The following is a 26,372-nucleotide window of genomic DNA, read 5'->3' on the forward strand; positions in this document are numbered from 1 at the left end:
GTATCTATCATCTAAAGCATACAATTACAGTTTATCCAGGTTTTTTTTTTTCAGATCTATGCAATTGCTCAACTATCTGAGATGATTTCTGCTGTCCTTGGATATTAGTCCCAGTTGATAAGAAACACATCTTAACAATGTAAATAAATACTGTTTTAAGCATGCAATTCTTAAAAGCTACAGTACAAGGAATTTTACCATAAAGCTGTCATATTTAACTGAAATTAATGAAAGCCAAAGGAATGGATTTACTGTAAAACTGATACTTTGATAGCACAACTAGGTTTATGAAATCCTAAGACAGATACCTTGTGCATGAACATTAAATGAAAAAATGAATCCGGCCCAGAGGCCATTCAAAAACATAATTATAAACAAATTACAGAGCTAATTTGCCCCCTTTCAGAAAGTGCAATTTATTTTTGTTAAAGACATCAAGCTAAGCCAAGTTTATGTTAATTATCTATGCAGACATACATGCTGTTGAGCATGGTGTTGACCCACACATCTATAACCGCTGTTAGAAGCACAGGGGTTTCTGCATGCAGTACAATTGTAGGGCTGTGATACAGATCACTTGCACAGAAAGGCTGGGCACTCCTGTACAATACTTTCACATCATCTCAGGCTCTGGCTCAAATTGTGGCAAGCTTCCAACATGAGAGCAGAAGGATTTTATACCAGCTCAAAATCTAATTGCTGAAATATGGGCCAAACTGGACTGCTTTTCTATTCCTCACAGCTTTGCAGAAAGAATTACTTACAGTGCTAAAGATTTGTATTTATTTATTTATTCGTTTATTTTGAAGTTCCTCTTTTTTGCTTTATTACCCCATTATTCACCAATAATTACCACTGTACAGTGAATTTTGCAAATTAAGCAAACAGCTCTATTTTTCATATACCTGCTAAAAATTAGTACAGTATTCTGAAATGGCCCCTCACTAATATAAGTTCTGACATCAGCTGCTACCTTTTTTTTATAACTTAACGCATGGCTGCCAGTAATTCTACTTATGAAGAATGCTGTCTGAAGAACATGATCTTGACTACAATCTAATATCTAAAACATGAAGTAGCTAAAAGGGCTGTTTTTGTAAATTAATCTCTGACATTAGATTGGCGATTCTGTATTCTGCAGGTGTTTATCTTTCCTATATACTGACTGTACAGGATTAATAAAAGATAAAAATAGGGAACTAAGGAAAAATGGCCTTCTAGATCTCTGATCGTATTTCTCACAGAGCCTATGTAGTTAAGTGTTGACCATTTGGTTTCCTAAGATCCATATTAAAATGCAGCAAATTGCAAACCAAAACAAAAAAAAACCCTTAGGAATTATAGCTGTGAATACAGAGTTAAATTGGTACAGCACTGGTCTGTGCAGTAGCATTTCGTGGCACTAAAACATCTGAAAAGAACCATCCGTTTTCTAACATAGGAAACAAATCAAACATTTCATTACAGAAATGAAACGATGCAAAGGAATTCTAATGTAAAAATACTGTACTTAAGCATTCATGTGTATATGCACTTATACACTACTTACTCCCAGCCTCAGAGTTGTTCCACAGATTCAGATACGTATTTAAGGATCTCAGACTGGTAATGCATTGCTGAGGGAGTAGAAATCTGGTTATTAACTAATACCTGGTGGGTTTTTTGTTGTTGTGATGCTACAGTTCCTAAATGAATAGAAAGGATAAAGGAGGTCGAGGAGATGTGAAACACCAACAAGCATGTAGAAAATGAAAAGAAAGAAATAACCCACATGCCTTCCAAAAACAGTCTTTAAAAAAAATTACATATTCCTGAAGCATGTTGCAAAAAACAGAGATAAAAACAAAAGGGTAGGAATGAGGGGGAGAAAATGAAGGATCAAGATATTGCAGCAGGCAAGCTGCTACCTTGTATGAAAAGCCAACTAGCATACAGAACTTCATTTCTGAATGCAATACCAATAAAAAAGAAAATCCCAAAGGGCATGCCTGCCTGGATCTCAGTGGTTGAATCCATGCCTGAAAAGATGGGGCATGCTGTTCTCAACAATATGGAATAAAAGTGACTTGAGGTTTTTTGTTGTTTATTTTGGCTACAGCAGTTGGTAGAACATCTAGAATGACAAGAAACATAAGATTCTATCAGAATATTAAGCTGGCTTTGGTAGAAATCAGATGGCCTTCAACAGAAAAGATTATCGGAATGAAGCATTCTAGTGACAAGTTACAAAAACAACCACATTACAGGCTTCTCATACGTTTCCCAGAAACCTCTGTTATTGGTTACTTTAGGAGTCAGCTATCAAGTCAGATTAACTACTGATGTGGGGTGGTGGAGGTCTAGTTACAGACTAGAGGATCACCACTTTGGAGAAAGCAGATTCATTCAATGCACGGAATTACATTCAGCCAGTCATGCCACGAGATCTGAAGTTAGTGGATGGATACAGGTATTGATAAGGTTACTTATCACCTTCTTTAATCACACTCAGTCTCATTGCAGAGATCTTGTAATTTTAAAAGGACATTTCATTTAAAAAGTTGTGCAATGTAACACTTGATAAAGATGAGCTAAAACCCAAGACACTTTCACAAGGTCAAATGCTTCTGTTTATGAACATGAGTCATTCCATAACACTCATATCCTGATTTTAAGCCCCATACCCAGTGCAAATACCCCTGAAAATTTCAGAGGTAGATTCAGGAACTTGGCTGAAGTGCTATTCTTCAAATTGAAAGTTCTCACTGATACAAATGAATGGCAATGACTGGAACATGAAGTTCATTTAGGCTTTTCAGAAGGTCGGTCTCAGTTGCAGTGAATGGTTTCCATTTCACCTGCCACGAAGGACACAATGCAAGGATAGCTGAGTTGTTCAAACAGAAGTGATCAGGGACACCAACACATCCTTGCTTGGATAGATGTGCAGCAGAAAGCTCCTGGAGGTTCTTGGCCCCTTATCCCAAAGCTTCCTCCTCCAGAATGCTTGACCCTTCTGAAACCTCATCTTAGTAATTCAGTCCATAGCACGTAGTCCTTTCCTTCCATTCCTCCCAGCCTTCAAAAAATTCCTCGTGACCCCTAACTACTCGACAGTACCAGCAGTCGATTCCCCCTCATTTTACAGCCTGGTCTGGCCACTTTTCCTCAGCCCCGAGCTACTTTTGTCCTATGTAAACCTGAGCATAATGCCACTTTTTGACTGCTACCTTTCTCATCTCGTTCAGAAACCTACAGGAGGTTAAGAAAGGGAAGATATACCCCTAAATCTTCCAGTAAGTACTAGGTAAGACAACGTGAAGAGGCATTCATGACATTCGTTATTCAAGCATGTCACAATTTGCACACATTTGCATGTCAATATTTCAAGAAGAGAAACTGTCATGACCAGTCTGAAGGGCGTTCAGATTCAACAGAAAGCCTCCCTGGGAATTTCACAGCAGCATAAATTTTGGAATAGTCTAGACTTTGGGATAATGATATGCTGTCATTTTAACAGTTCCGTCATTCCGACAGGAAACAGCAGTTGCTAAGATCTCATCATCAGCTACAAAGGCACACAGTAATCTATCTACTCAGGCAGTCACATTAAGGAACACAATTCAAAACGTATAAAAAACCACTTAAACAAAAGAGCAACTTTAGTTTAAGAGCTTAAAAAAGATTTCTTAAAGCCAGCATTAAAGGCTGATTGCAGAATGGGGAAAAAAACAATTATATGATGCAGCAAAGAGGACTACAAGAAAAACAGATACTACTACTAAGGGATCCACAATAAACAGGCACTTTACACAACTGGAAAATGGCTTCATATCAGTGCTTAAGAGAGTAAATTTAGTCACTGAGAAGCAGTGAACTGACTCCGCAGCAAAAGAACCTTGCTAAGACCTAAAGTATATGTAGATAAACAGACAAAAAGTATATGGAGATCAATATCTCACACAACTCAGACTGACAAGTAGAACTGGGCTTCTTGTATCAGGACATTTGGATGGGTACAAGAAAGGGGGATAGAATTTACAGGTAACAAAAACATCATTGGTGTGCATCTAAAGACCAAATAAATAAATGGACGTTTACATCAGATAACGTCAGAATTAAGCTGCAGAATTTCAGACAGATAATTGAAATAAACATAATTTTGATATCTTTTCTTTTTTAATCACTTAGTCTCTCCAATTTTTTTTCAAGAAAAATAATGGTAATATTGATTTATTAATCTGCCTCAACAGAAGTCAGTGGGCTGTACCCCAGCTTCTTTCCAAAGCCAAATAGCATGGAAAGAGAGAGAGAGAAAAAGGGACAAGTTTGTTTAAAGTTCAACGACACTACTACGTGAGTTAAAAAAATACATATATATAATCACACACTTGCAACATGGTTTTCCTAGAAAGCCCCTTGCTAATTCAGCACTGTGTGGGCAATCTGGAACAGGTTGCAGCAATGCAACGCAAGCAGTGCTTCTGACACTGCAGTCAGCTAGTTATAGGCATGGAAATAACCCCCGAGAACATAACTGGGCATGGCTGTGTTATTAAATCATATCAACACTTGGGAAAGTGTACTGATTTCTTCTGTGCCCGCGTTCATTACAGTTAGCAGATATTACTGATTGCTTCTCACCACCGACTAGCTTCAACATGCTTAACTAGAAATTTACCAATTATTAAAGTAAATCCTCCAGTTCTTTATCATACCCACCTCATTGTGGCAGGTAACCAAATACTAAATGCTCAACTAAACATCCAAACAGCTCCTCAAATTGGGGTAAGTACTTTCAGAAGCAAGAAACTAACAGACTTGTACCATGTGCCCGTTTTAGCAGTACTATATTTATTTAGCATGTTGTCAAAAGGAATACATCACTGTATTCTGCAAAACTCAATTGTTCAGATTGTCAAATTGCTTCAATGTCATTATCTGCCACGAGTAAAAACTTCTTTCTATTCTGATTTTTTTGAAGGTTGCAGTAGAACTGGGGTAACTAGAGACTGATCACTCGTGCTAAGCATCAGACTGACTCTACTACTTGGTTAAAGAATTACATGAGACTTCTCAAATTTCAGTAAGTTCAAAATACAGTTTGTCCTTGAAAGTTATGACCCATAACAGAAGAAGTTCAGAGTTGTTGGCAGTAACGCTCTACTTTTGCTGTTTTGTAGCCATGTACTCACTGCCAAAACAGGAAACAACTGAACTGAGTCAATATAAGAAAATAACTGCAGCTTCCTTCTTTGCTACGTCCATCTCTATTTTTTCCCCAGATATTCAATCCACGTCAGGAGCACATCTTACACTGCTAGAACGACAGTGACTTTTGAGAAGATGGAATGGCTTTTTCTTGACTGCTGTTTTGCAGAAGAAAAGCTTTGCTATCTTTATCATCAAACAAAGTCAGTGCCAGGAAATAAACCACAGTCGTACTGAAGTGCTAAGAGCTTCTATGTCAGTTACTCATCTCCTACAAGAAAAATAATCACAGAGACAAGATCCAGATCTTGACTTACCCAAACACAGAGGTCTACAGATAAAGACCTTTGATTTAACCTCATCTCAAATAGACTGGTGCATCCAGATATGCACAGAACTCACAGGAATTTAGTCTGTTACAAATCCAGATCTTAATTTGTTTGCAGTATGGGTTTTGTATGAGTTTAAAATGTGTAATTTCTAGTCTGTAGGTTATTCCAGGCTTCATTAACAGACAACTGTGGTTATAAACAGAGTCCTTCTTTCCTAGTGACCCTTTTCATTCCAGCATCTCACAAGCCATCTAGCAGCATTGTATCTCCTACAGAACACCCACCACGAAAAAAAAAACCAACGTAAAGACTACATGTATAGACTTTGCAGTCTTCAGTGAGGTTGGAGAGGAAGGAGAGAAAACAAAAACTGTAAGTAGTAGAAGGTTGAGGATGAGAAAAGCTGCTTCTTGCAGCAAAGCCAAACTGATATGCCACATAACCAAGAGTTTAGACCAGCTACAAGTCACAAACTGGAAGCAAATGGATGCGAGATGCCCTTGAAACCACTGCTGATAGTTTAGTTTCTCAATTGAATCGCTGACTCCATTAAGTCAGAACTGTGGAATGACTTTTTATTTATACTCAGAACACTCTACGACCTTTCAGAGTTACTACGTAGTGTTAGTAGTCTCAGTTTGAAAAAACAAGACTTTACTTTGACCAAATCCTTGCATAATATGTTATCACCATCTAACCTTAAAAACAGTGAGCTCATTTGATAGGGGAAAAAAAAAAGATAAATGTAATTAAGGTTCTCTGGTGTCTGAGTGCCCCTTTTTCTGCAAGGTATACAAAGAGATACAGTGATTTCAAAGGTATCTACATCAATATCACTCCTTGCTCACTGCTTGTTCATCAGCACATTATTAATTCTTCTGGCCATTAGTTGCTGATATTTTAAGGTTTTACTACTTCTTTAAGAAAGGTTTGGTTCTGCATTTTTTTAAATCAAGAAGTTACATATTCTCTAACCCTTCTTCAAGATTATGCAAAGATTTTCAAACATTTGCTAGACTTTTAAGTATTCAAATTCATTTATATAGTTCTTAGAAAGCAGCCCAGTGTTAGCAGTTCAGTATATAAATCCAGAAAGCCTGGATGGTTTATAAAGCTCAGAGTTCTGTACAGAAAAAAAAACCCACAACACAACAAACAAAAGTCTTTTAAAAAGTTTTAGATATGATCATGCCTTTTCAAAACAATTTTGGGGACTATACTAGAGCAAGGATGGAAGACTTCAAATAAAAGCCAACTAGATTGTCTTGCAGTCCATGCTACTACTAATAGTTGGCATCAACTTCCAACATCTTTTAATTTACTGTTTGTCATATGATTTCCTTTCTGAAATTCTACTATAAAACCGAGTGTAAAAGCCTCTTTAACAACTATCTAACAGCAGCTAGTTGACATTACATCTCTCAGTAACCAATCTTATTTACTAAAGTACAGTAGAAGGCAAGAGCATGTAAACATGATTTAAATCTGTACATTTTATCCCAAACTTCTTTGCTACCAGGATAGACAGGCATTTGATCAAGCTACCAGACAGTGGCTAATTTAGCTTCAGAAAAACTAGAAAAGGTACTGAAATAAAGACAGAAAGGCAGTAAGGATTCTCTGTATGCACAAACCAACTGCAAGCTTTATCACCATTACAGGAATTACCCTTTCTTATTCAGATTCAAATTTCATCTTTAGAAAAACGAGAAAGTTTTATTATATGAAGTCATTTCAAGTGGTATCTGAAGTATCACTCATCCTTTGTTAATATCAGAAGTTTCATGCTGGACAGAAATCAATATGAAGAAAGTGAATCAGTTCAGCCTGACTTCCTGTAAAATCATTTCAGTACCCTGAAACAAGAACATTTAAAATTTTGAAGCACAAGATGGTTCCTGTAAATGAATATGAGCATAGTTCCATTTTATAACCTACCATCCTTTCCCTTTACACAGAAAGGACGCGTGATTTAATCTATGTAGGTATAAGGCATGTGTTCTGCTGCAGGAACAGAAACTTTCCAAAAGTTACTCTGAATTCCTGTCAGCTGTATGACAACTTTAGTGAGCAATGAAAATCATTACCAGACCTTCTATGAAGCTGTCTTTTCCCACCTCCTCAGCTGTCCATTCTGATAAACTTTTTCCTTAATTTTGATAAATACAACAAAAGGCTACCTGTGGGTTTGTATGCTGTTGGGTTGCGGTCTTCTTTTTGACTGCTTTTAATCATGCCTTTCGTAGTGAAGCTACCTGGCTGGCATCCTTTCATATAAGTAAGACTTACTATATGATTCACTCACGTACTTAGAAAAAAGAATATGTGATACTTAATTGAATTACTGGTTCAGAATTTAAACTCAGCCTGGCACCTGATGACAACAATGAACATTTTTGAATGTTGGGCATTTTTCTTATCAACAAATAATTTCAAAGGCTTCTAAGGTAGTATGTACTGCATGTAGTTTGCTCCGAAAGTAATGCCTCCTCCTTTTTTACTTCCATGAAAACTATCAGAGATGCAAATTCTCAGCTACACAACACTATTTTTCAATGTCATCACCATTAGTTGTGCATTTTCACCAGCGATGAACAGGAGCCTTCATGCTGCACTCGGAAACATCTGCACCAGTGCAGGTAAACACTGTCACCATTGCTCAAATGCACCACCCATGCCTCCCTGTGGTTGGTCTCCATAAACTTCCAGCAAGCATCAATGAATGTCAATGGGAATGTCTATTTTCCTAATGAGGGAATTCGATTCCACACCTTTGCTCCATAAACACCATCATCACCATTAGCTGTGCATTTTCACAGCAGTGAGCAAGAGTCTACACTCATAAGCGTCTGCACCAGCAGAGTGGTCACCACTGTCAGCGTCACCACTGCTGAAAAGCACCACCCATCACCTCACTGCCAATATCCACTGTTTGGTCTCCATATACTTTCAGCAGGCATTGACAAATGTCAATGGGTGTAATTTTTTCCTTTGATTTGCTTCATCAGCACTTCCATGTCAGACACCACTCTGTCAGACTGCCCCTCTGCTGCCAGCTGTCACACGGCAACAAAATGTAACGGGACGTTGGTGGGAAGGTTCAGCCCTGCTGCCACACCACCAACATCCGGCTCTGACTTTGTGAGCCAACATCACAAAATAGAAAGCATTACTTTCAAGGCAGCCCTCAAACCAATACAGAAAGCCTTTATAACCTTTTGCCTAAAGAGGCTCCAGATAGTCATTCAAACTTATATTTGAACTACTGTCACTGTTTAAAACTCAGTGGGGGTCACTAGGCTCATCTTGTGAGACATAAGCAACTACTACAATGATTAAAGGACCCAGAACACCCACACAAAGATTGTTTTCTGTGGTCTTGATGAGAAACTTGCCAAGTTTCAAAGCAAGGAGCCCCACACATTAAGGAGCTGATGTTTATGTATGCCTCGATTAAGTTATTACTGTCTTTTTTCTTTTCTTTTTTCTTTTTTTTTTTTTTAAGAGACTTCATTTTATATTAAAATATATGCTTCACATTCACTGAGCTACAAACGAAACTGATCTGTGGTATTAGTGTCCTTTCACCTTTTCCTGGAAAGTATGTTGACTAAAAGCCAAACAAACAGCACAGCACATTGACTGCTTCATAGACAAACACTGCCGTCATTTTGCTCAGGACAAATATTTTTAAAGAAACAAAATGAAATTGCAAATGTTTGATAAAAAAAAAAAAAGAGAGAAAGTCAACATTTGAGCATTCATCTTACTAGCAGTTTATACTCTTTTTGTGAAAACAAGGTTTTTATGCACTAGTCCTAAAATACCAATTACAAATAAGCTGTGAACACTGCCTCACTAATGATCTTTCCCTTTTCTCCTTAATTGAAACTGATCAAGTAGTATCCATGAAGCATGAAGGATTTAAGCTAGGAGCAAGGCAATCAAATGGACTGAATGGACTTATCCACCAAAATGACAAGATTTAAAAGTGTCTACAAAATAGAAAAGCACCATTCGGGATGTGTCTATTATCTAGTATAAAATCATTACCTCTCTTAAATCCAACATTTTGCTTATCCATAGAAGAAGCAAATATTTGCCAGGCTCTTGGGATTGCTATAGTTCCAATTTTCAAGGCAAGCCTAACAAGTCAGAAGAGAAGTTTTCTTAAATAGTCTCCTAGTGGTAAAGAGCTTTCGCTTCTTGGAGAGTCCTTTTAGGACTTAAAAAGGAAAGCATTTTTTCACGCCCCTGCTATTGTTCTTTGCATGCTCTAATGTTGTTGTTGCTGGCATTACATTCCAAAATAAACATTTATGTCAACTTGAACTGCTGAAACATTATAAGGTTTCAGTGAGCAAGAAAACACCTTTCAGCTAGAGTACTGATTTTGATCTACCCAATCTCTCCAAACAGCCATTACTGCAGCCTCAAGAACTGCAAACATACCAGTTAAGGAAGTCGCCCACTGAAGACCATTAGAAGCCACTTCTTTGTTGCTATTATGGATGCTCCTTGTGTTCTCCAAGCAGATCAGTTTTCATCTGCAATGCTCTAACTCGGCTTCTAACTTTGGAGCCAACATTTCTCACTACCATTTTAGGAATCCAGATACTACACTGCAATGCTCTCTTTGGTTGACAGCTGCGTTGGAACAACTATGTACTTCTCCTTTCAGAAGGGAGGATATTTCTATGAGCAATTTTTCTAGCTGCCATAGGAATGCTTTTGTCCTTCCTGGTCCCTAGAGGCAAGGGGAGAAAGTTTTAGATTAGCTCTCCTCCCCTTTGCTAGCTTTATTTAAAAAAAAACACCCGTCAGTGGAAGTGGACATCGCTCAGCATCATTGGAGCCAGGCCTGGAAATCATGAGTTTCCTTTACGTTTCTGGACAGAAAGTATTTCAAAATAGAAAAGTACATCTATACTAATTGTCAATGGCCTGTTTTCCATCATGACACAAAATCAGAAGCAAAAAGAATCAGAACTATTTTCTGGAGTTTGTCTAGATTTTATTTTCTTTATTTGAGTTGGTCTGGATGTCTCTTACCATCATGAAAAACAGAAGTGAAAAATATAAAGCTTATGAAAACAGAATTAACTTTAAACTATCAGTTTCAACATCCAACACTGACTAAACTCAGGTCTTACCTGTTGCAATTTGGAAGGGATACAGTAAGTAATCTATTGGTGTTAATAGAAGTAAAAGAGAATTAAAATAGCTTTTTTTAAAACTGAATTCTTATCTGGAATAAAAGTAGCTACACATGTTTTCAGAAAGCACAGTTGGTTAAAGCAGGTTTAGATAGCAGCAAGCAATATGCTACATTAAAATCAAACTGATATAAAATTAAAGAAAAAAGGCAACATATTTGTACATTAAGTACGTCCATTCATTACACATACATTCTGAGGAATATATTTTGCTCATCTAATGATCTTTGCAGAAAGTACCAAAGGAAGCTTACTGGGAAAAAAAAAGAAATAATAGTTTAGAATTTAATTTTGAAGTTAGTCTTGTCACTATCTCATAGAATTGCAAACACTTAATACAATGTGACTTGTATCAGTACTTTCCAAACTCTTGTACTGCTGCAGTTATTTCTTGAAGTACAAAACAGGTAATTACAATGATTTTTAAATCTCTGGACAAAACTCAGAAGTTGTTTTTGTTTGTTTGTTTCTTAAACAGGATCTTTATGTTGATTATATTTTAAGGATCAACAAACAGAAAAGCATTTTTTTAAATGCAAACAATAACATGCAAGAAATTCTTGGAGAAAGGGAATTCTCTTGGAGTGGGGAAAAAGGGAGGAATATGTATGCTAGAGAGATTATATGTAAAGAATTTATAGAAAACAACAGTTACTTCACTCCACGGATCATGCCTTTTCTTCTAAGGAAGCTTTTAATCCCAACTCATGCAAGTCATAGACATGATTATAGTGTACCACAGCCCAGATGCTAGTAGAAGAGCTTTGTTTTGTCTGTATATTCACAGTTTGTTCTGAGCTAAAAAGTAACATAGTGTTTGCACTAAAAATATTGATTGTACTTTGTTAATCAGTGGGATAAATATACATTAATATAATTTTTGAAGGTGGTAACATGGGTGCTATTGAGAACTAGAAACATTATAAACTGGCTAAAAATAGTAATTTGAATTCCTAGCTTAGTCAGCTTGGCAGAAACAGCCACTGTTCTGTTCACTGCACCCTCTAATTAGTTTGCATATTATAAGAGTTTCAAAGGTTATTTCCCTCTTAGAAACCTACCAAATTAGCCTGCACAGCACAATATTGTTACCATATTAAATGCAACAGCAACAGTTTATTCAGACTGTAGAGACTTACCACTATTTTTTCTGTAATGTTTCATTTATATAGGTATAAATTCTTATCAAATAAGGTAAAGACAATCTCCTCTCTATCTGGAATATTGAGAAGAGCCTGTCTCAAAAGGAAAAGAAAAGGTCCAGTTCATAGCTGCTCACTTGTAAACACATACACCTTGTTGAAAGAGTTCTGAAATCTAATTTCAGTAATCACTGCACAAAAGTGTATCTCCTATACCTACTTAGCAGCAATAACATGAAATAGATAGATTCAAACATACTTCTTAGGCACAGTACACCAGAACAGCCATGAATTTTTATTGTGAGCCCGCTGTGCTTTAGAGATAGAGATATCTCTATCTAGAGATAGAGACCAGACGTTTTGGAGACTTTTGTGTTCAGATGATGGAAGAAATGGTTTAGAAATCAAAGTTATTTTTTAGCCAAACTGTACTTGTAATATTACCTTTGCTATCCAGCCCAAGTTACTGCTAGGTAATACTTTGAACACACTGCATTACAAAGGTGAGATTTTCAAAACGCCAAGTGTTTCACCAAAGTAAACAGTCAAAACATCAGTGAATTTACTTGGTAAAAGCAGTGGTAGGCCAGTGTTGAGCATGCTTGAATATCAATTATCTGTCATACTGTCAAAGATGTAGGGGAGATTTAGGCTGGACATTAGGAAATACTACTTCTCAGAAAGAGTCGTCAGGCACCGGAATGGGCTGCCCAGGGAGGCGGTGGAGTCACCAACCCTGGAGGTGCTGAAGGAACGTTTGGACGCTGTGTTAAGGGACGTGGTTTAGTGAGAAGTATTGGCGATGGATGGATGGTTGGACGGATGATCTTGTAGGTCTTTTCCAACCTTGGTGATTCTGTGATGTCACAACTAAAACACAGGAAGCACTACACCTACCAGATTCTTACTTGGCAGAAATAGGTAGATCACTGATGAAAAACAAGAGATGAAAAACAGCATGCATTATCTTAGAGAGTTTAAAATAAGCATTTACAAGATAAGCCATACCTAAGCCATTGTGTTTCTGAATTGTGTAAGCATTAAGTCTGTTATTTATGTTGGTGAAGGCTAATTTTTAAATTTACTATTTCTATAGAGAAAACAAAAACAACTGTAACAAAAAATGGATTAAATTTTTAGAAGGACAAAGCAATACCAAGAAGTGTTTAATATGCAAAGGAAAGGACTTAATTCTAATTCAAGGAAACTTCGTTCACTGTTTTGAAACACTAAGCAACTGGTCTCACTTTGCATAAATGATTCCATTCATATTAAGTACTCTGAATATCTAAAAATCTACATAACACTTTCTAATATATTTGCTAAATTTAAGAGAATAAAGCCTAACCATGAACATTCAGATCACTTCCATATTATTCTTACGTTTAGAATACCATGAAACAGACAATGGCTGTATTTCCAAATTTTCTACTAGTTCCATGAAGTTTCTCAAAAGTTATGAGCTCGTATGTAGAGGAAGTACTAAAACACACAAGAAAGGAAGTGGCAGGAATTGTTCAATAGGAAGTTGTGAACTCTATGTTACCTATTTTAAAAAAAGAAAAAAGAAAAAAAGATATCTATATCTTATTTAATGATAAACTTCATTTCCTTGAAGATGTTTTTATCATATGTTGTTTTACTGGCCTTCTTGAGATGCAATTTTTAAGCTTTAAGTGTGAGGGGTATTACTGGATTTATTATGAGGAATCACTGTTCACTACAAATGATGAACCATATGCTACAGAAGGCACCAACTTCATAATGGGTTTCCTATTCTGTTTCTTCCCTACAAATAAGGGTATCACTCAAAATCCCAGGAGGTTCTAACCTGCAGCATAAGAACACTTCACTCCACTGAACATCAGTAAGGCAACAGTACTGTACTCTTCACACTATTACCAAAAGCTTTGTACCATTTCTAGTATACTGAGATTCAAGTGTAAAGAGAATGTACAATTAACAGGATGCACAGAGTGTCTTCATGCCCCCGTGCGCAGAGGTCAAACTCAAACTTTGCTTCCAGTGAAGAACCAGCAAGCAGTCAGGTCTTTTAGTACTGAGCTTCTTCCAGCAAGTTACCCAAATAGGTATTTGGGAACTCTGAGTTCCTGTACTGGTTAACAATCACTTGCAGAAAGAAGTTACAAGTATCCCTTTCCTAAACCTGGTGTAGGGATCCTGCTTTGGCAGGGGGGTTGGACTCAATGATCTCTGGAGGTCCCTTCCAACCCCTACGATTCTGTGATTCTGTGAAACTAATTTCAAGAAAGACTTCTGGACTGAAATTTGAAGACATACTGGATTACAAATTTGAACGAACAACTTGTTAAACAGATGCCAAATGAAACATTTCTGTTGCTATTATATTATTATAATCACAGATGCCCACTTCATTGTACTTTGAATATTCAAATTTGGAAAGGAAAATTTCAGTGATGATTAAAAGCATACTGAAATCACCGAATGGTGCAATCTACAAGTTGCCAAGCTACTGCAGTGCACACAAAAACCTGCTGAGAACAAACAGTACTTCTGAAAACAGATGTTAGATAAAGAAGAATTAGGATACTCCCATTTTCTCACAAGCTGTCAAATATGTGCTTAGGACCAAAAAAGAGCTAAACTAGTTTTACTTTACAGCTTACACCTTTTGAAACCCGAGACAACCAGCTCACTGGACCAAACAGATCTATGGACTGAACGCAGCTTTTGGAATAAGCCAAATACTGATGCCATATCCCATCCTCACAAACACAAGTTTATACATTTGTTTACCTGACTATACGGCTGCCAGGTCATGTAAGGGCTGGACAGATCACGTGCCACGTGCACAAGCCCACGGGTTGGTAGCAGGGACAGAACAGACTGTACAGCCTTCACCTGGCTGCAGGGCAGAATGGCTGGGCACCTCTGCTCTATGTAAAGGTTCAGCAGAAGAAGTTGCACTTAGAGTTGACTGTTTACACAACTATTTCCAGAGTAGTAAACTGTTCTAAGAAAAAAAGAGAAAAATCAATACCTTTTTTTTGAAAGAGAAACTTAACCCTTGAATGCCAACAGTATAGATGTTACACTCAGTGAACTCACACTCAGAAGACACCTTGATTGACAATGGATCTAGGAGCACTTTGCTTTGCTAGCTGCCCTTCAAGCACAAATCAAAATGTACATTAAGTTTTCAGTTACAGTGGATACTGATATTACTTTTTACTGAAAATAAGCCTAGCTTCCAATGTGTGTTAGCAATTGGTTCTCACAAAGGAAAGGTGAATAAAATTATGTCTCCAGAATAAACAGCATATGAGAAAATCTATAGATAAAAAGCCTGACAAATTCCTGTGGAAAGATAGAATCCTTCCATTAATTCAAAGCAAGGCACACCTTAAATGCTAAAACACAATCTATATCTTATTATTTCTCCATGTTGCAAAGTAATATTTTAAGACAATGACAGAAGCAATCCTGCATTACTAATGACTGCTTTAATTGTCACTGCACTGTGAGAGAGCTTTCACCTCCAGTCATGCAGGTTGTCTTCTCCCCATCTGAAAGCAACTGAGAGTTTAAAACAGCATCAGTGTTAAACAGGCACTCCACACAGTCAAGATGAATGTCCATAGAGATGATAATGCAGGAGGGATTAGCACTCTGCACTCCAGTGTATGAAAAAGTCTGCAGAACAACACAAGCTGGGACTTCAAAGAACTATTTCATATTCTCCATGCTAATGAAACAGATTGCATGCATCAGACAAAATAAACAATAGTTTGCCACTTCATGTGTCTACTGTTACTGCAAGTTTACAGTCATTCACTCAGGGAACACCAAATTTTTCAGCAAAGCCACACAACTATTGCAACTGCCATCTCCACCATTACAGCATCCTCTCTGGAAGTGTACAACTCTTATGACTTCCTTTGCTCCTCTCTCACAGGCCAGACCTCTGTGCTGTACACAGCCCACCGTGCCCATAGCCCAACCAGACTCCCACTCCTAACCCTGCACCTCCTGTAAGCCACTGGCAGCTTTGTAATTTGGTGGCTATCTAAAACCTGTTTGCATTCTTAGTGCACATCTGAAACAGTAACAAAAAGAACAAAAAAAACTTTCAAACATCTTAAAACAAACAAAAAAAACAACCAAACTTTATCCCATTAAAACCTTTTTTTTTTTGCCAGTCCCCACCAAAAGACCATAATCTAAAGGTTTCTGAGCACTGGTTCACAAATAAAGGTTATTGACTATTAGGATCACACCCAAGTACCTCCTACTGCATCAACAGTACTCTGGGCAGGCGTTTTTAAAACAATGGATTATTTTTCTTAAACCATTTTTCTTAAACCAAGAGACAGAAATTTGCATAAAGAGATGCTTTTACCTGGAGAACACATTGTTAGAAAATACTTTAGTGTAAAGAAGCCTCTGAGGTCTTTTGTTGATTTTCTTAAAGTTCTAATATATACATTTATTAGTATTGTAAAATAATATTTGAGTGTTTGCCCCTAACAAAGTAAAGTAATTCAGCTACTCTTAAAAAACAATAAGCACGTAACATTTTTGTAAACCCAAAGCCCACTGAGAACTCAGCAAAATTACAAGGAATTTCCTGCTGTCAGTCAGCCTCAGAAAAGCTGCCTGTATGCTACATTGTACGGAAAGGCAATCAAGTAAAACTCAGCAGAACAGACTCAGTTCCAAACCAAGGTTCTGAATGGTAAACCTCACACAAATTATGTCATATTTGTCACTAGTTTCTTGTTTATCAGTTATTAATAGCCATAAAATCTTTCTGCTCTGCCTGCTTCTTAACAAGCTTTAAAAAGCCTGTTGTAAGATTAGACCTCTCCATTAATGCTCTGATGTTGGCTAATAAATCCAGCAACTTAGCAGCTGTAAAGGTTTCACATATTTTCAACCTCCTGTTTCAATCTTTCTTCTCTGCTAAAAACAAGACGACTTTGAGGGACATGGTGAGCATCCATGCTCCAGAACCCTGAATGCCAAGCCTGTTTCCAGTGAGAACAAGCAACTTTACTTCAAATAAGGCAACTGGGCTTAAGGGAAATTACTGATCAGCTGTCTGTGTAGTACTGCGTGCTGTCAAATGAAACAACCAACCTCCTCAATTCAGTATTTCTCAGTACATTACTGATTTAATGACAGCTAGTGTAATATGCAGGGATAGAATGATGGGGTTGTTTCTTTGCTACATGTATCGTCCTTCATTATTTACAAGTTTTAAAAGACCAGAAGGGCAGAACTGCTCTTGTCATGGAAACTCTGGGCCAAATCTGAGAAGATACCAAAGCTGGGAATGAAAACATAGTACAAGTTGAAGCAAGATTCCTCTTCGTCATGCTGCAGGAGCTGCTGGGCATTGAACAGCTCTTGGTGGGCAACTGCAATCACAAGGTGAACACAGTCCTTGCCAGAAGTGTAAAAAAAAATATGACAATTATCACTTTTCAATTTAATTAAACTGTAAAAGTATTACACAGAAACATTTTCTGGCACTGGGTAGCTGTCTACTCTGTCATTCCTTGCTGGCTAAAACTCTCAATTTTTCTTTAGTTTCTGGAAATATTCAAAAATTATCCAGAATGTGTAGGTATTGATTTTGGCTGTTAATAAGCTGCACAGTATTTTTTTGGTTCTCATTCTTGCTCCAATGATCTACCCTAATACAACCAGCTGCAGTGACTGCACGGAAGACGTTGGGAAAAAAGTAGCAGCAGAATGGAATCAAGATACGAACTGGTATGGCTTATTTTTCCTGTCAGATGAAGGAAGCACACTCTTCCTTAGTCAAAGGAATTTTATTTTTAAAATAGATTTCATATTTTTCTTCCTGCGATCGCACCAAAAGGTCACACGGTTTATGCTACTGTAACTTGTCACTGTGGGATTTGAAATGATAAAAACAAGCAATTTGCAATCAAATGTTCACAAGGGAAGAAGTTTAGAAGAACATTCCTCTTTATGCATGACCGCTTGTTCCAAATAAATATAAATAACCTGAAAAACAGAGTGTCTTGTAAGATGGCTCACAGCATTGAGAACTTGATGAATCAAGCACTTCAAAGAAGGAACATAAAATTCTGGGAACTTGAGATACAAGAAAAAGCGCATGAAAGATTGCAAATAGAACAGCTAGTTTAAGATACTACCTAGCAGCTTTTACAACAAGTGTTTCTTTTAGTACCAGAAGCACAGTAAGCTTTCTGAGCAGAGGACTCCATTCCCACTCTGCCTGCAGCCTGACCCACACAGCTCCACTCTCCCCACTGGAAAAGAATCATAGTTTTTATATCACTACATACACAGTCAAATGCAAAATTTGCTTTGTTGTTGCTTTATTTCCTACTCCTACTTACATAGAAACTGTTTTAATCTCCTACATACAGGAAAAAGACTGTGCCACACAATTCAGATCTGATTAAACAGTATCACAAACAGCTGGTGAGTGAAAGCTGGTCAGTCCTCATCACTGACCAACTGTGCTGTCAACTCTGAAGGTGCCTTTTTATCCCTTCAATTGCGTTACCACAGCATCCACAACAACCGATTGCTAAGACAATTATAGTTTTCAGATGGTGGGAAAAGGCACCGATGGTGAAGGCATGCAGCAGACTCCTTCCTGTTCTTTCCACTGGAGTACACTGCAGTGAAAAGAAGGAGCTACGCACTACTTCAAGGTTTGAATCCCAGCACGGAAGGACTAAAATGTCCAACATACAGTGAAGATCCAGTTTCAGTCCCTGACAACGAGAAACAGGCTTTGAAAAAAACCCTTAATGCAGGTATTGGTATGTCATTTAGGTAAATCCAAAATACACCACCAAGAGATTAATGCTGAATTCAGCAAAAAAGCTTTTTTTAATCTGCTTGCTTTCATTAAGTACGTGCCCATAGAGAAAGCAGAATGCCCAAATATTTTTTCCCTCTACAATCCATGTTCAGCACCGCACCAATCAACAAGGACAAGCAGGAGCCAGCAAGACAGTATGAGTGAAAAGCAACAGCCACTAGGAAAAAAAAAGAACAAAGCACACACAATTAAGGAGGACATACATTTGACATGGTGTAACGTTAAGTACTTTGAATTAAAAGATACAGACAGGCTCTAGCCACAATGGTTGAAAATTCAGATCTGTCAAGTAAGCTGGCTGGATGCCCTAGATACCCAGCTTGTTACTCCACTGCTTATGACTGCAACGACAGTAACTTATGGAAATATTTTGTTCAGCAGTCCATTTTCTGGGACAAAGCGTCGAGCAAGGTGAAAGCATAAGGAAACAGAACCTAGAGAACCAGAACCTAGGGGAAAAAAATGAATCTTACAAATTCCCAAACTTTCCTACTATGCTGACTCCTCTACCTTTTGATCATGGACAACAGATTTTTCATTGCTGTCCCATGAACGTTTCTCTTAAATGTAGAAAGCACAAACCCAAGCTGAAGGCAGATCAGCCACCACTACTAACAGAATCACGAATTTCCAAGAATGACTCGCTTTTTCTTAGTATAATACAATAGGTAAGTTATTGAATCTTAGCTCTGTCTTGCGTGGGTGAGAGAAAAAGCACATCTAAATTCACAAACTTTGGTAGAAAATGAACTGGTGTAGATCGTGGTACAACACGATCTACAAAGTGAACACACAAAGGCATTCTGATGTTGTATCATAGTGCCCCTCCCAGCCAAACCAGCAAGGGCATGTCTACTGACACCAGAGAGATAACAAAAAAGTGTTTCTTGTGCAAATCAACGTGAGACTTGGTGACCAATGACTTAAAAAAAAAAATCTCAATGGTAAGCACTGTACACATCAAAGCTGACAGATCAGATCAAGTTATATTATTACTTCTGAACATCACAGAGAATGTTTCTTCATTTTATTTTCATAAACGTGCTTCCTTCAAGAAAAAATGTGCTTCAACAGGTCCAGATGCACTACACACTTTTACAGAAGTACAGACACAAAAATTATAGTTGAACATTTCAAAAATAACTATTTTTAAAATCCGTGTAATCCTGTAAAACGTCTAACATTGACAGCACTTTCAGTTCAGCATCTGAATACTATCTAAAACCTCAAGTGATCCTCTAAGTGTTAGTCTTTGATCTCACTTCATATTAACCTTTTTACAAATCAGCATTGCAGAAACTGCAGAATTAAGCAGGGCATACTATAAAATTTTACGCTCAAGAAAATTCTAATTACCCAGCTAAGCATGTGGCTTTTTTGTTTGTTTTGTTTTTAATTTCTAAGGCGTATGGCATAATATTCAATTTTCAAATATTTATGCGTCTGGCCATTAAATAAGCCTCTGACTAAACACATTTTGCAGACTTTCACCTAGCAGAGATTTCATCCTCACTGATGAACAAAGGCCTCTGTTTTAAAAGAGAACACAGACTGCAAAAGATGACTATGATCAGAAGGAAACATCCACATACATTCTGCATTGCCTGAAGCAATACATGAGCTGAAATTTTCGTCATGCAGTGCTAACCTAGTTTGGAGGTATTAGAAACAAACAACAGCAACAAAAATAAAATTAAAACAAACAAAAAACCTGCTTCCTATCTTCACAACAGAACACTGATAAAGTACGCATAATTTGGGTTCTTTTCCTTCTGTGAAATAAAAGGGATGAAAATTTTGTGCTTATAAGCTCTCTGGCACCTTAAACAGTTCTCATGTGAGGAGACTAAAGAAAAAACTACTTTATTCCACCATGGGAAAACAAATTCACTCCTAGTGAGTGACACAACCGGCTCACATTCACTGACTACAAGCGATAGTGAGATCTCAAGCTAATACTGCTAGTATGGCTTTTCTTCGTTTGTTCATAGATTCTCTTTCCTACTCCATTTAATTTTAATTTTAAAATGTCCACTTCAATTCATACATGAATTCTGAACTTTAAGGAATCACTCAGTACCCTCTTAAGTTGATTAGGCTGAATTAACAGTCCAAATGGATTACTATGTCATGATGGTAACTGATGTGAAACTGGAGAACTGTAAGAAAGCAGCAGTAATATTTCAGTGTGAAGCACAGCCTAGAAAGTCTCAGATAAAACACCTGCAGAACACCTGCATTCAGTTGCAATGTAAGTCTTTCAAGAAGATTTCATTTTAATGTTTAGTTGCCTGTATGATGAACTGTTAATATAAACTTGACAAGAATATTTTAAAAGTTATTTTAGTTTCAGAAATGCTTAGTCTACCTTGAACACAACATATTTTATTCTCTGTTTGCAAGTGCTATTTCTGATTGAATTCAACATCATTTGGCATGTGGTTAACACTGTATTCTCTGTAACTGTCAGTTATGGCAAGCAGAAAGAAAGAAAGAGGAACAAATAATCTGGAAGAACCCACTGAAACCCTAAAATCCTTCTGAAGGCACTCAGTAGCAGGCATAGCACTCAGTGCCCACAGGTATGATTTTCAGATTTTTGGCAAATTGTACCCCTTAACAGTAAGCTGCAGTAGAAAAATATGTGCTCAGTTTTTATTCTACTTACAGCAATGCTATAAAGAAAGGACACTTCAAGTACTTGTATTTTAGACTCTGGATTCTGAAAAAGAAGCACAACTAAGCTGCTCAGTAGCTCAGCTGAAGAGGACTTTCACCATCTCCTGTTTGCCATCAGCAGATCTGATCAGTCTTGACCTGGAAAGGTGACTACCACAACTAGCCAACGCAGCTGAGTGCCTTGGAACATTCTCAATAGCACAAAGCATACTAGCACTTGTAAATGAAAGAGAACTTTGCTTTTTCACAGAGAAGATAACGACATCACAAGCCACAGGGGCTCAGTTACTTGCTCTGTCTCTACAGTTCTATCAAAATTCAGCGGCTGTACAGCATTGGAAAACATGGCATATCCTTAGCTGTATTGCAGGCAAAGAAAGAATCCCTGCAACTGCCAATTCTAAGGTAGCTCTCCATAATGAGAGCCAATTAAATTACACCTTGAATGAATCAACATAGCACAAGTTAAGAAGTGGCAAGGCATGCATGCAGAGACCTGCATTTTCAAGGAACAAGAACTGGCAGAATCAGGCACAATGATGCATTTACAATAAACTGTACTCATACAAAAGTTTATGTACTCCAAAGAAGTTTAAAGTTTCACAGCACCAGAGCAAAAGAGAAACACAAATGCTTATACACTGCAGCAAGACAGTCTAAACTCTCACAGCAGCTTATAAACCGAAAACACTGGTAGAACTTCCTGTTCATTTACTTTAAAAATATAACACAACCACAGTATACAGGGCGAACCATTTTACAGCTTGTTACTTTCAACATTAAAATCTACCTCAAATACAGAGACAGTAAAAAAGTTTTCCACATCTTCTCTCTTTTGAGAGAGAAATACTCAGAACATCCTTAGTTGCTTTCTATATCTCTCCCATAGCCTGTGTGAAGTTTATTAACTTGTACGTTTTGCAGTATTTTAGTTTAGCTTAGGGAGATTTGGGAAAAAAATAAGTCATATTAATATTAGTTGGAAAAAAAAAAAAAAGCACCAAACTTCCTTTTTTGAAGAATTGAGAACAGTTACAATATTCCTCTTACAAGTATCAAACCAAACTGTACTTAACTGTAACCATATGTCAGTTTTCCAGGGTGTGCACAGCAGCAGAGCTAGCACAGTGCCCAATATTCTCAGTTCTCTCAATTCTGAACATATCTAAAAATCCAGATGATCACTTCTTTCTTATTTTACAATGTACTGACTGTAAAAAGAAAAAAAAAAGTGTACCAATTCTGCATCCTTTACAAAGAAAACTAATTTTGAGCAGTTGCCATTCATGTTTCAGTGAAAACCAACAGTATCAAGTTTGTATGGGTTACACTGTCTGCTTTGCGTGGGATTCCTAGCTGAATGCTAAATAATTCACAGATCTCTTTAACATTATTAACACATCAGACTTAATATCATTAGCCAACATACTAACATCAACCTACCTGGTTTTTATAAACACAAGAAGCAATTTAACCTGTATTTGAGGTTTGTGTTTTTAAGATAGTATCTCATTCTACCAACATGTGTAAGGAGTTAGAAATCAAAATTATTAAAGACTTCTACGTATAGAATTACCATTAAAATCTGATACTGAATTCACTATGATCAAGTGAAAATTCAATGTCTCTGATATTCTGGTCAAACCATCTTCCTTTATCTTGCTCTCCCCTCCTCTAACTGAAGGCCTCAACTGTGCTTTTCAAAGAATCACAGAATGGCTTAGGTTGGAAGGGATCTTAGAGTGCCATCCAGTCCCAACGCCCTGCCATGGGCTGCTTGCCTTCCAACTACATCAGGCTGCCCAGGGTCCCCTCCAGCCTGGCCTTGAACAACTCTAGAGATGGGACATGCATACCTTTTCTGGGCAGCCTGTTCCAGGGCCTCACCACCTTCTGAGAAAAGAATTTATTTCTAGTATCTAACCTCTATCTCCCCTCATTTAGTTTAAAACCATTCCCCCTTAGCCTATCACTATCTGCCCCAGTAAAAAGTCATTCTCCCTCCTGTTTCTAAGCTTCCCTCAAGTATTGGAAGGCTGCAATGATGTTTCCCCAGAACCTTCTTTTCTTAGCTTTGGGCTACTGCTTTTTATTGTGACATCTCCAGAGTGAATGCTTTTCAATCCTACTGGTACTCCTAAAGGTATTTACACATTGTGTACATCCTTCAGCCCACCTTTAAGTATTTGTTTTCTAGACTGCACGCTTGAACAATATCACATTTAAAAGTTTGTATTAAGCTGCTGACCATTTTCCTATAAATTGCTGTTTTATAGAAGAGGACTTGAGTGAGAATGCTAACTATTCAAATTATTTCTTATGTTTAGAGTAGAAGGCAACCAATCAAATGAGACCCAAGTATGTTTCTCTATAATAGAAACACAGATTAATACCAGATCAACCCTTGTACAGTACCAGATCTCTGAACAACCTTTCCAATGTCTCATGGCTGCTAGTTCTGGTAGCAAGTAAATCTAATAAAAGAGATGGCACTGGATGTTTTAAAAAACCAACAACACTGACAACATCATAAGTATTTACCGTTTCGACTAGCTACCACAATGCCACTAACCATACAGTGCCTGAGACAGAATTACCTTCAGAAATTTATTTTGAACTGTTTTTGTCTCCACCTTATCATTATTTACACTTAAAAAAAAAAAAAAAAAAATCTTATATTCTTTCAGAACTGTGTGATTATTGCAGCTGAACATAGCTTTCCCTTGTCCAAAAAAAGAAGCTTGGAAAATTGTATGCCTTCAAAGTCATGTGGCACCCACACACACCTTGTAGCCATCCTTCCAGTTGGCTTCACCTCCCTGTTGTGCTCCTAATGCCTCCTCTAAATGTCATCTGTATCTCTAGATCAACGATATAGCCAAGAAACAAGAGGAAATGATTCTGCTAGTAAACTGCATTATGTTTCATTCAGAATATTGGTGAACACCTCTGTATTTTAGCAATCATGATCCTAACACCTAGACACTACAAGTACATGGTATGACTAACCTGCAGAAAGACTTTAGAAAGAAACAACTGCAGCAGTAACAAACATTATTCCACTTAACTCCATTATTCAGGCAAAGATTGGTATTTGTTGGAAAACTGCATTGTTCGTGTCACTGCCAAGACATCAAAAGCATGGATTACAGTGAAGTACACTGTTCTAGATGTACACAGTCTGCCACAAAGTCATTTAAAGCAGCTGATATTTAAAAGCAGGATGCAGTTAGAAACTGAGTTACATGATGCAGAAGCACATACTTACTAACCTTAAAATACAAGCAAGAAAACAAAAAACCCAGCTCTCATGCTGCCAAAAGTTGGAAGCAAATCACTTCAGCTCGTTTCTTAATTGAATATTACACCTCAATCAAACCGCACTGTGACACAGTCTGAGCAGGTTACTGCATCACACCATTCAAAGAAAGCAGGAAAAAAATATCACTGAATGCTACACTGAAAACATGCCACAGTTCCTCATTCTTTATTAACCTTTCGGCTCCTTATAGAGATCACTTCAGTAATTAAACCGTACCCCCAGGAGTATTCCACCTCCATTACAGCGCTGCTACTCAAAATCATTTCCTGAGCGCTAAGCCTGCAACGGACCAAACTATCAAAAACAGTTTAGCAAAAACACAACATCATACGTGCACATGACTTTCAACCAATAGAGTTAGCAAGCACTGAGACTCTGCAGGAAATGAAATCCTCTACCCAAAAGATTGACTTTTCTGAAAAGGATATTCAAAATTTCATGAGAAAAATGCTTGTTTTTCCATTGGCAAACAACTGGAGATGCCCATTCTGCAAGCTACTACTTTCACAACTCGCATACTATTGTGAAGCTGAAGCTCATTTATTTCACTTTCATAAAATTCCATTCTTTTTTCCTTTTTCTAACGTCTGTTGCCAGAGAAACGCACAGCAAAGGGATGCAAAGCCTCACTTCCACATTACAAACGGGGAATTAGAATTTATCAGAATATGCAGTGCTGCAGCTTAAGCATTCCCACGGCTCTCACGGCAGCGCTGCCTGATGTGACGGCGCACACCCACCTCTCGCACCTCCTTCTGGATAAGCGCACAAAGAACTCTTTCAAGGCAGAAGACCTCTTTACAGCTGTATCTGTTAATCTGTATTCACCTTGCCAGCATCCTTAGAATCATCCGCGTTTGCCACACAGCTTAAAAACATCAGAAACGGGCTGAATGCAAAATAACAAAAAATAACACCAGTTCACCGCGCAAGCGCTCCCAACGAGCCGCTCTTCGGATCTGTTCTATCCCTGCGGAGACCGACCGCCCATCTGCGCGCACCGCGGCCGCACGATGACAGCCGCGGCTCCGGGCCGCGCTCCGCTCGGCGACGACGGGCAGCTTCGCAAGGCCGCGAACGCGCCGAGGGACGAGGCCACGGCGGGAGGGGAGCGGCGCGGGGCCTCCTGAACGCCGGGAGAAAGGGGAAGGAGGGACGGCAGCGGCCCGGGGAGGGAAAGGACGGGGGGAAAAGAGGGGGGAAAGCCGCCGGGGGAGCGGAAGGCGGCGGCGTCCGCGCGGGGCTCCGGGCCGGCGCTGGGGGAGCGGAGCCGGGCGGCAGCACAGAACGGCCGAGAGGAGAGCGCTCCTCCTCGCGCCGGGGGCAGAGCGGGGCCGGGCGGCCGCCCCTCACCTGGTAGATGGCGGCCCAGCTGGCGGCCTGGTCGAGCCGGTGGAACTCCTTCTCCATCTCCATGGCGGGAACGCCGCGCCCGGCCCGGACCCCCAGCACCCGCGGCTCCGGCTCCGGCTGCTGCCGCCGAGGCTCCGGCTGCCCGCTCTGCATGTCACCCCTCCCTCTTCTCCGCCGGAACTGCGCAGCCCGCCCCGGCTACGCGACGTCCGGGGCGGCCGCAGCCGCGGGGTTCGAGGGGCGCGCGGGCCGCTGCGCCGGCGGGAA

The 26,372-nt window shown here is 38.6% G+C and overlaps 2 protein-coding genes across 20 annotated transcripts in view; one reads left to right on the plus strand and one right to left on the minus strand.

The window, feature by feature from the left end:
* Positions 1 to 21,442, plus strand: part of RIPOR3 (RIPOR family member 3) — a 96,069-nt gene extending 74,627 nt beyond the window's left edge. For 13 of the 16 annotated variants that reach the window (XM_090152398.1, XM_090152401.1, XM_090152400.1 and 10 more), the window contains 2 exons: positions 4,964 to 5,065; positions 9,942 to 14,666. The gene's annotated coding sequence lies outside the window, so the exon portion shown is untranslated. Of the gene's footprint in view, positions 1 to 4,963; positions 5,066 to 5,162; positions 8,380 to 9,941; positions 19,696 to 21,221; positions 21,334 to 21,403 lie in introns of those variants that run through there. The other 3 variants (XM_090152404.1, XM_090152406.1, XM_090152407.1) reach the window with 3 other exon arrangements.
* The window catches only part of PTPN1 (protein tyrosine phosphatase non-receptor type 1), a 43,016-nt gene extending 16,714 nt beyond the window's left edge, over positions 1 to 26,302 (minus strand). The window contains exon 1 of one of the 4 annotated variants that reach the window (XM_090152415.1): positions 26,106 to 26,302. In XM_090152415.1, the coding sequence (XP_090008541.1) occupies positions 26,106 to 26,258 (153 nt within the window). In that variant the 5' untranslated portion in view covers positions 26,259 to 26,302. Of the gene's footprint in view, positions 1 to 14,658; positions 14,761 to 26,105 lie in introns of those variants that run through there. The other 3 variants (XM_031615170.2, XM_090152416.1, XM_090152414.1) reach the window with 3 other exon arrangements.
* Positions 26,303 to 26,372: the final 70 nt, after the last annotated feature.

This window comes from Phasianus colchicus, chromosome 17, assembly GCF_987193195.1.
Source record: "Phasianus colchicus chromosome 17, bPhaCol1.hap1.1, whole genome shotgun sequence".
In the NCBI taxonomy this organism is placed as follows: Eukaryota; Metazoa; Chordata; class Aves; order Galliformes; family Phasianidae; genus Phasianus; species Phasianus colchicus.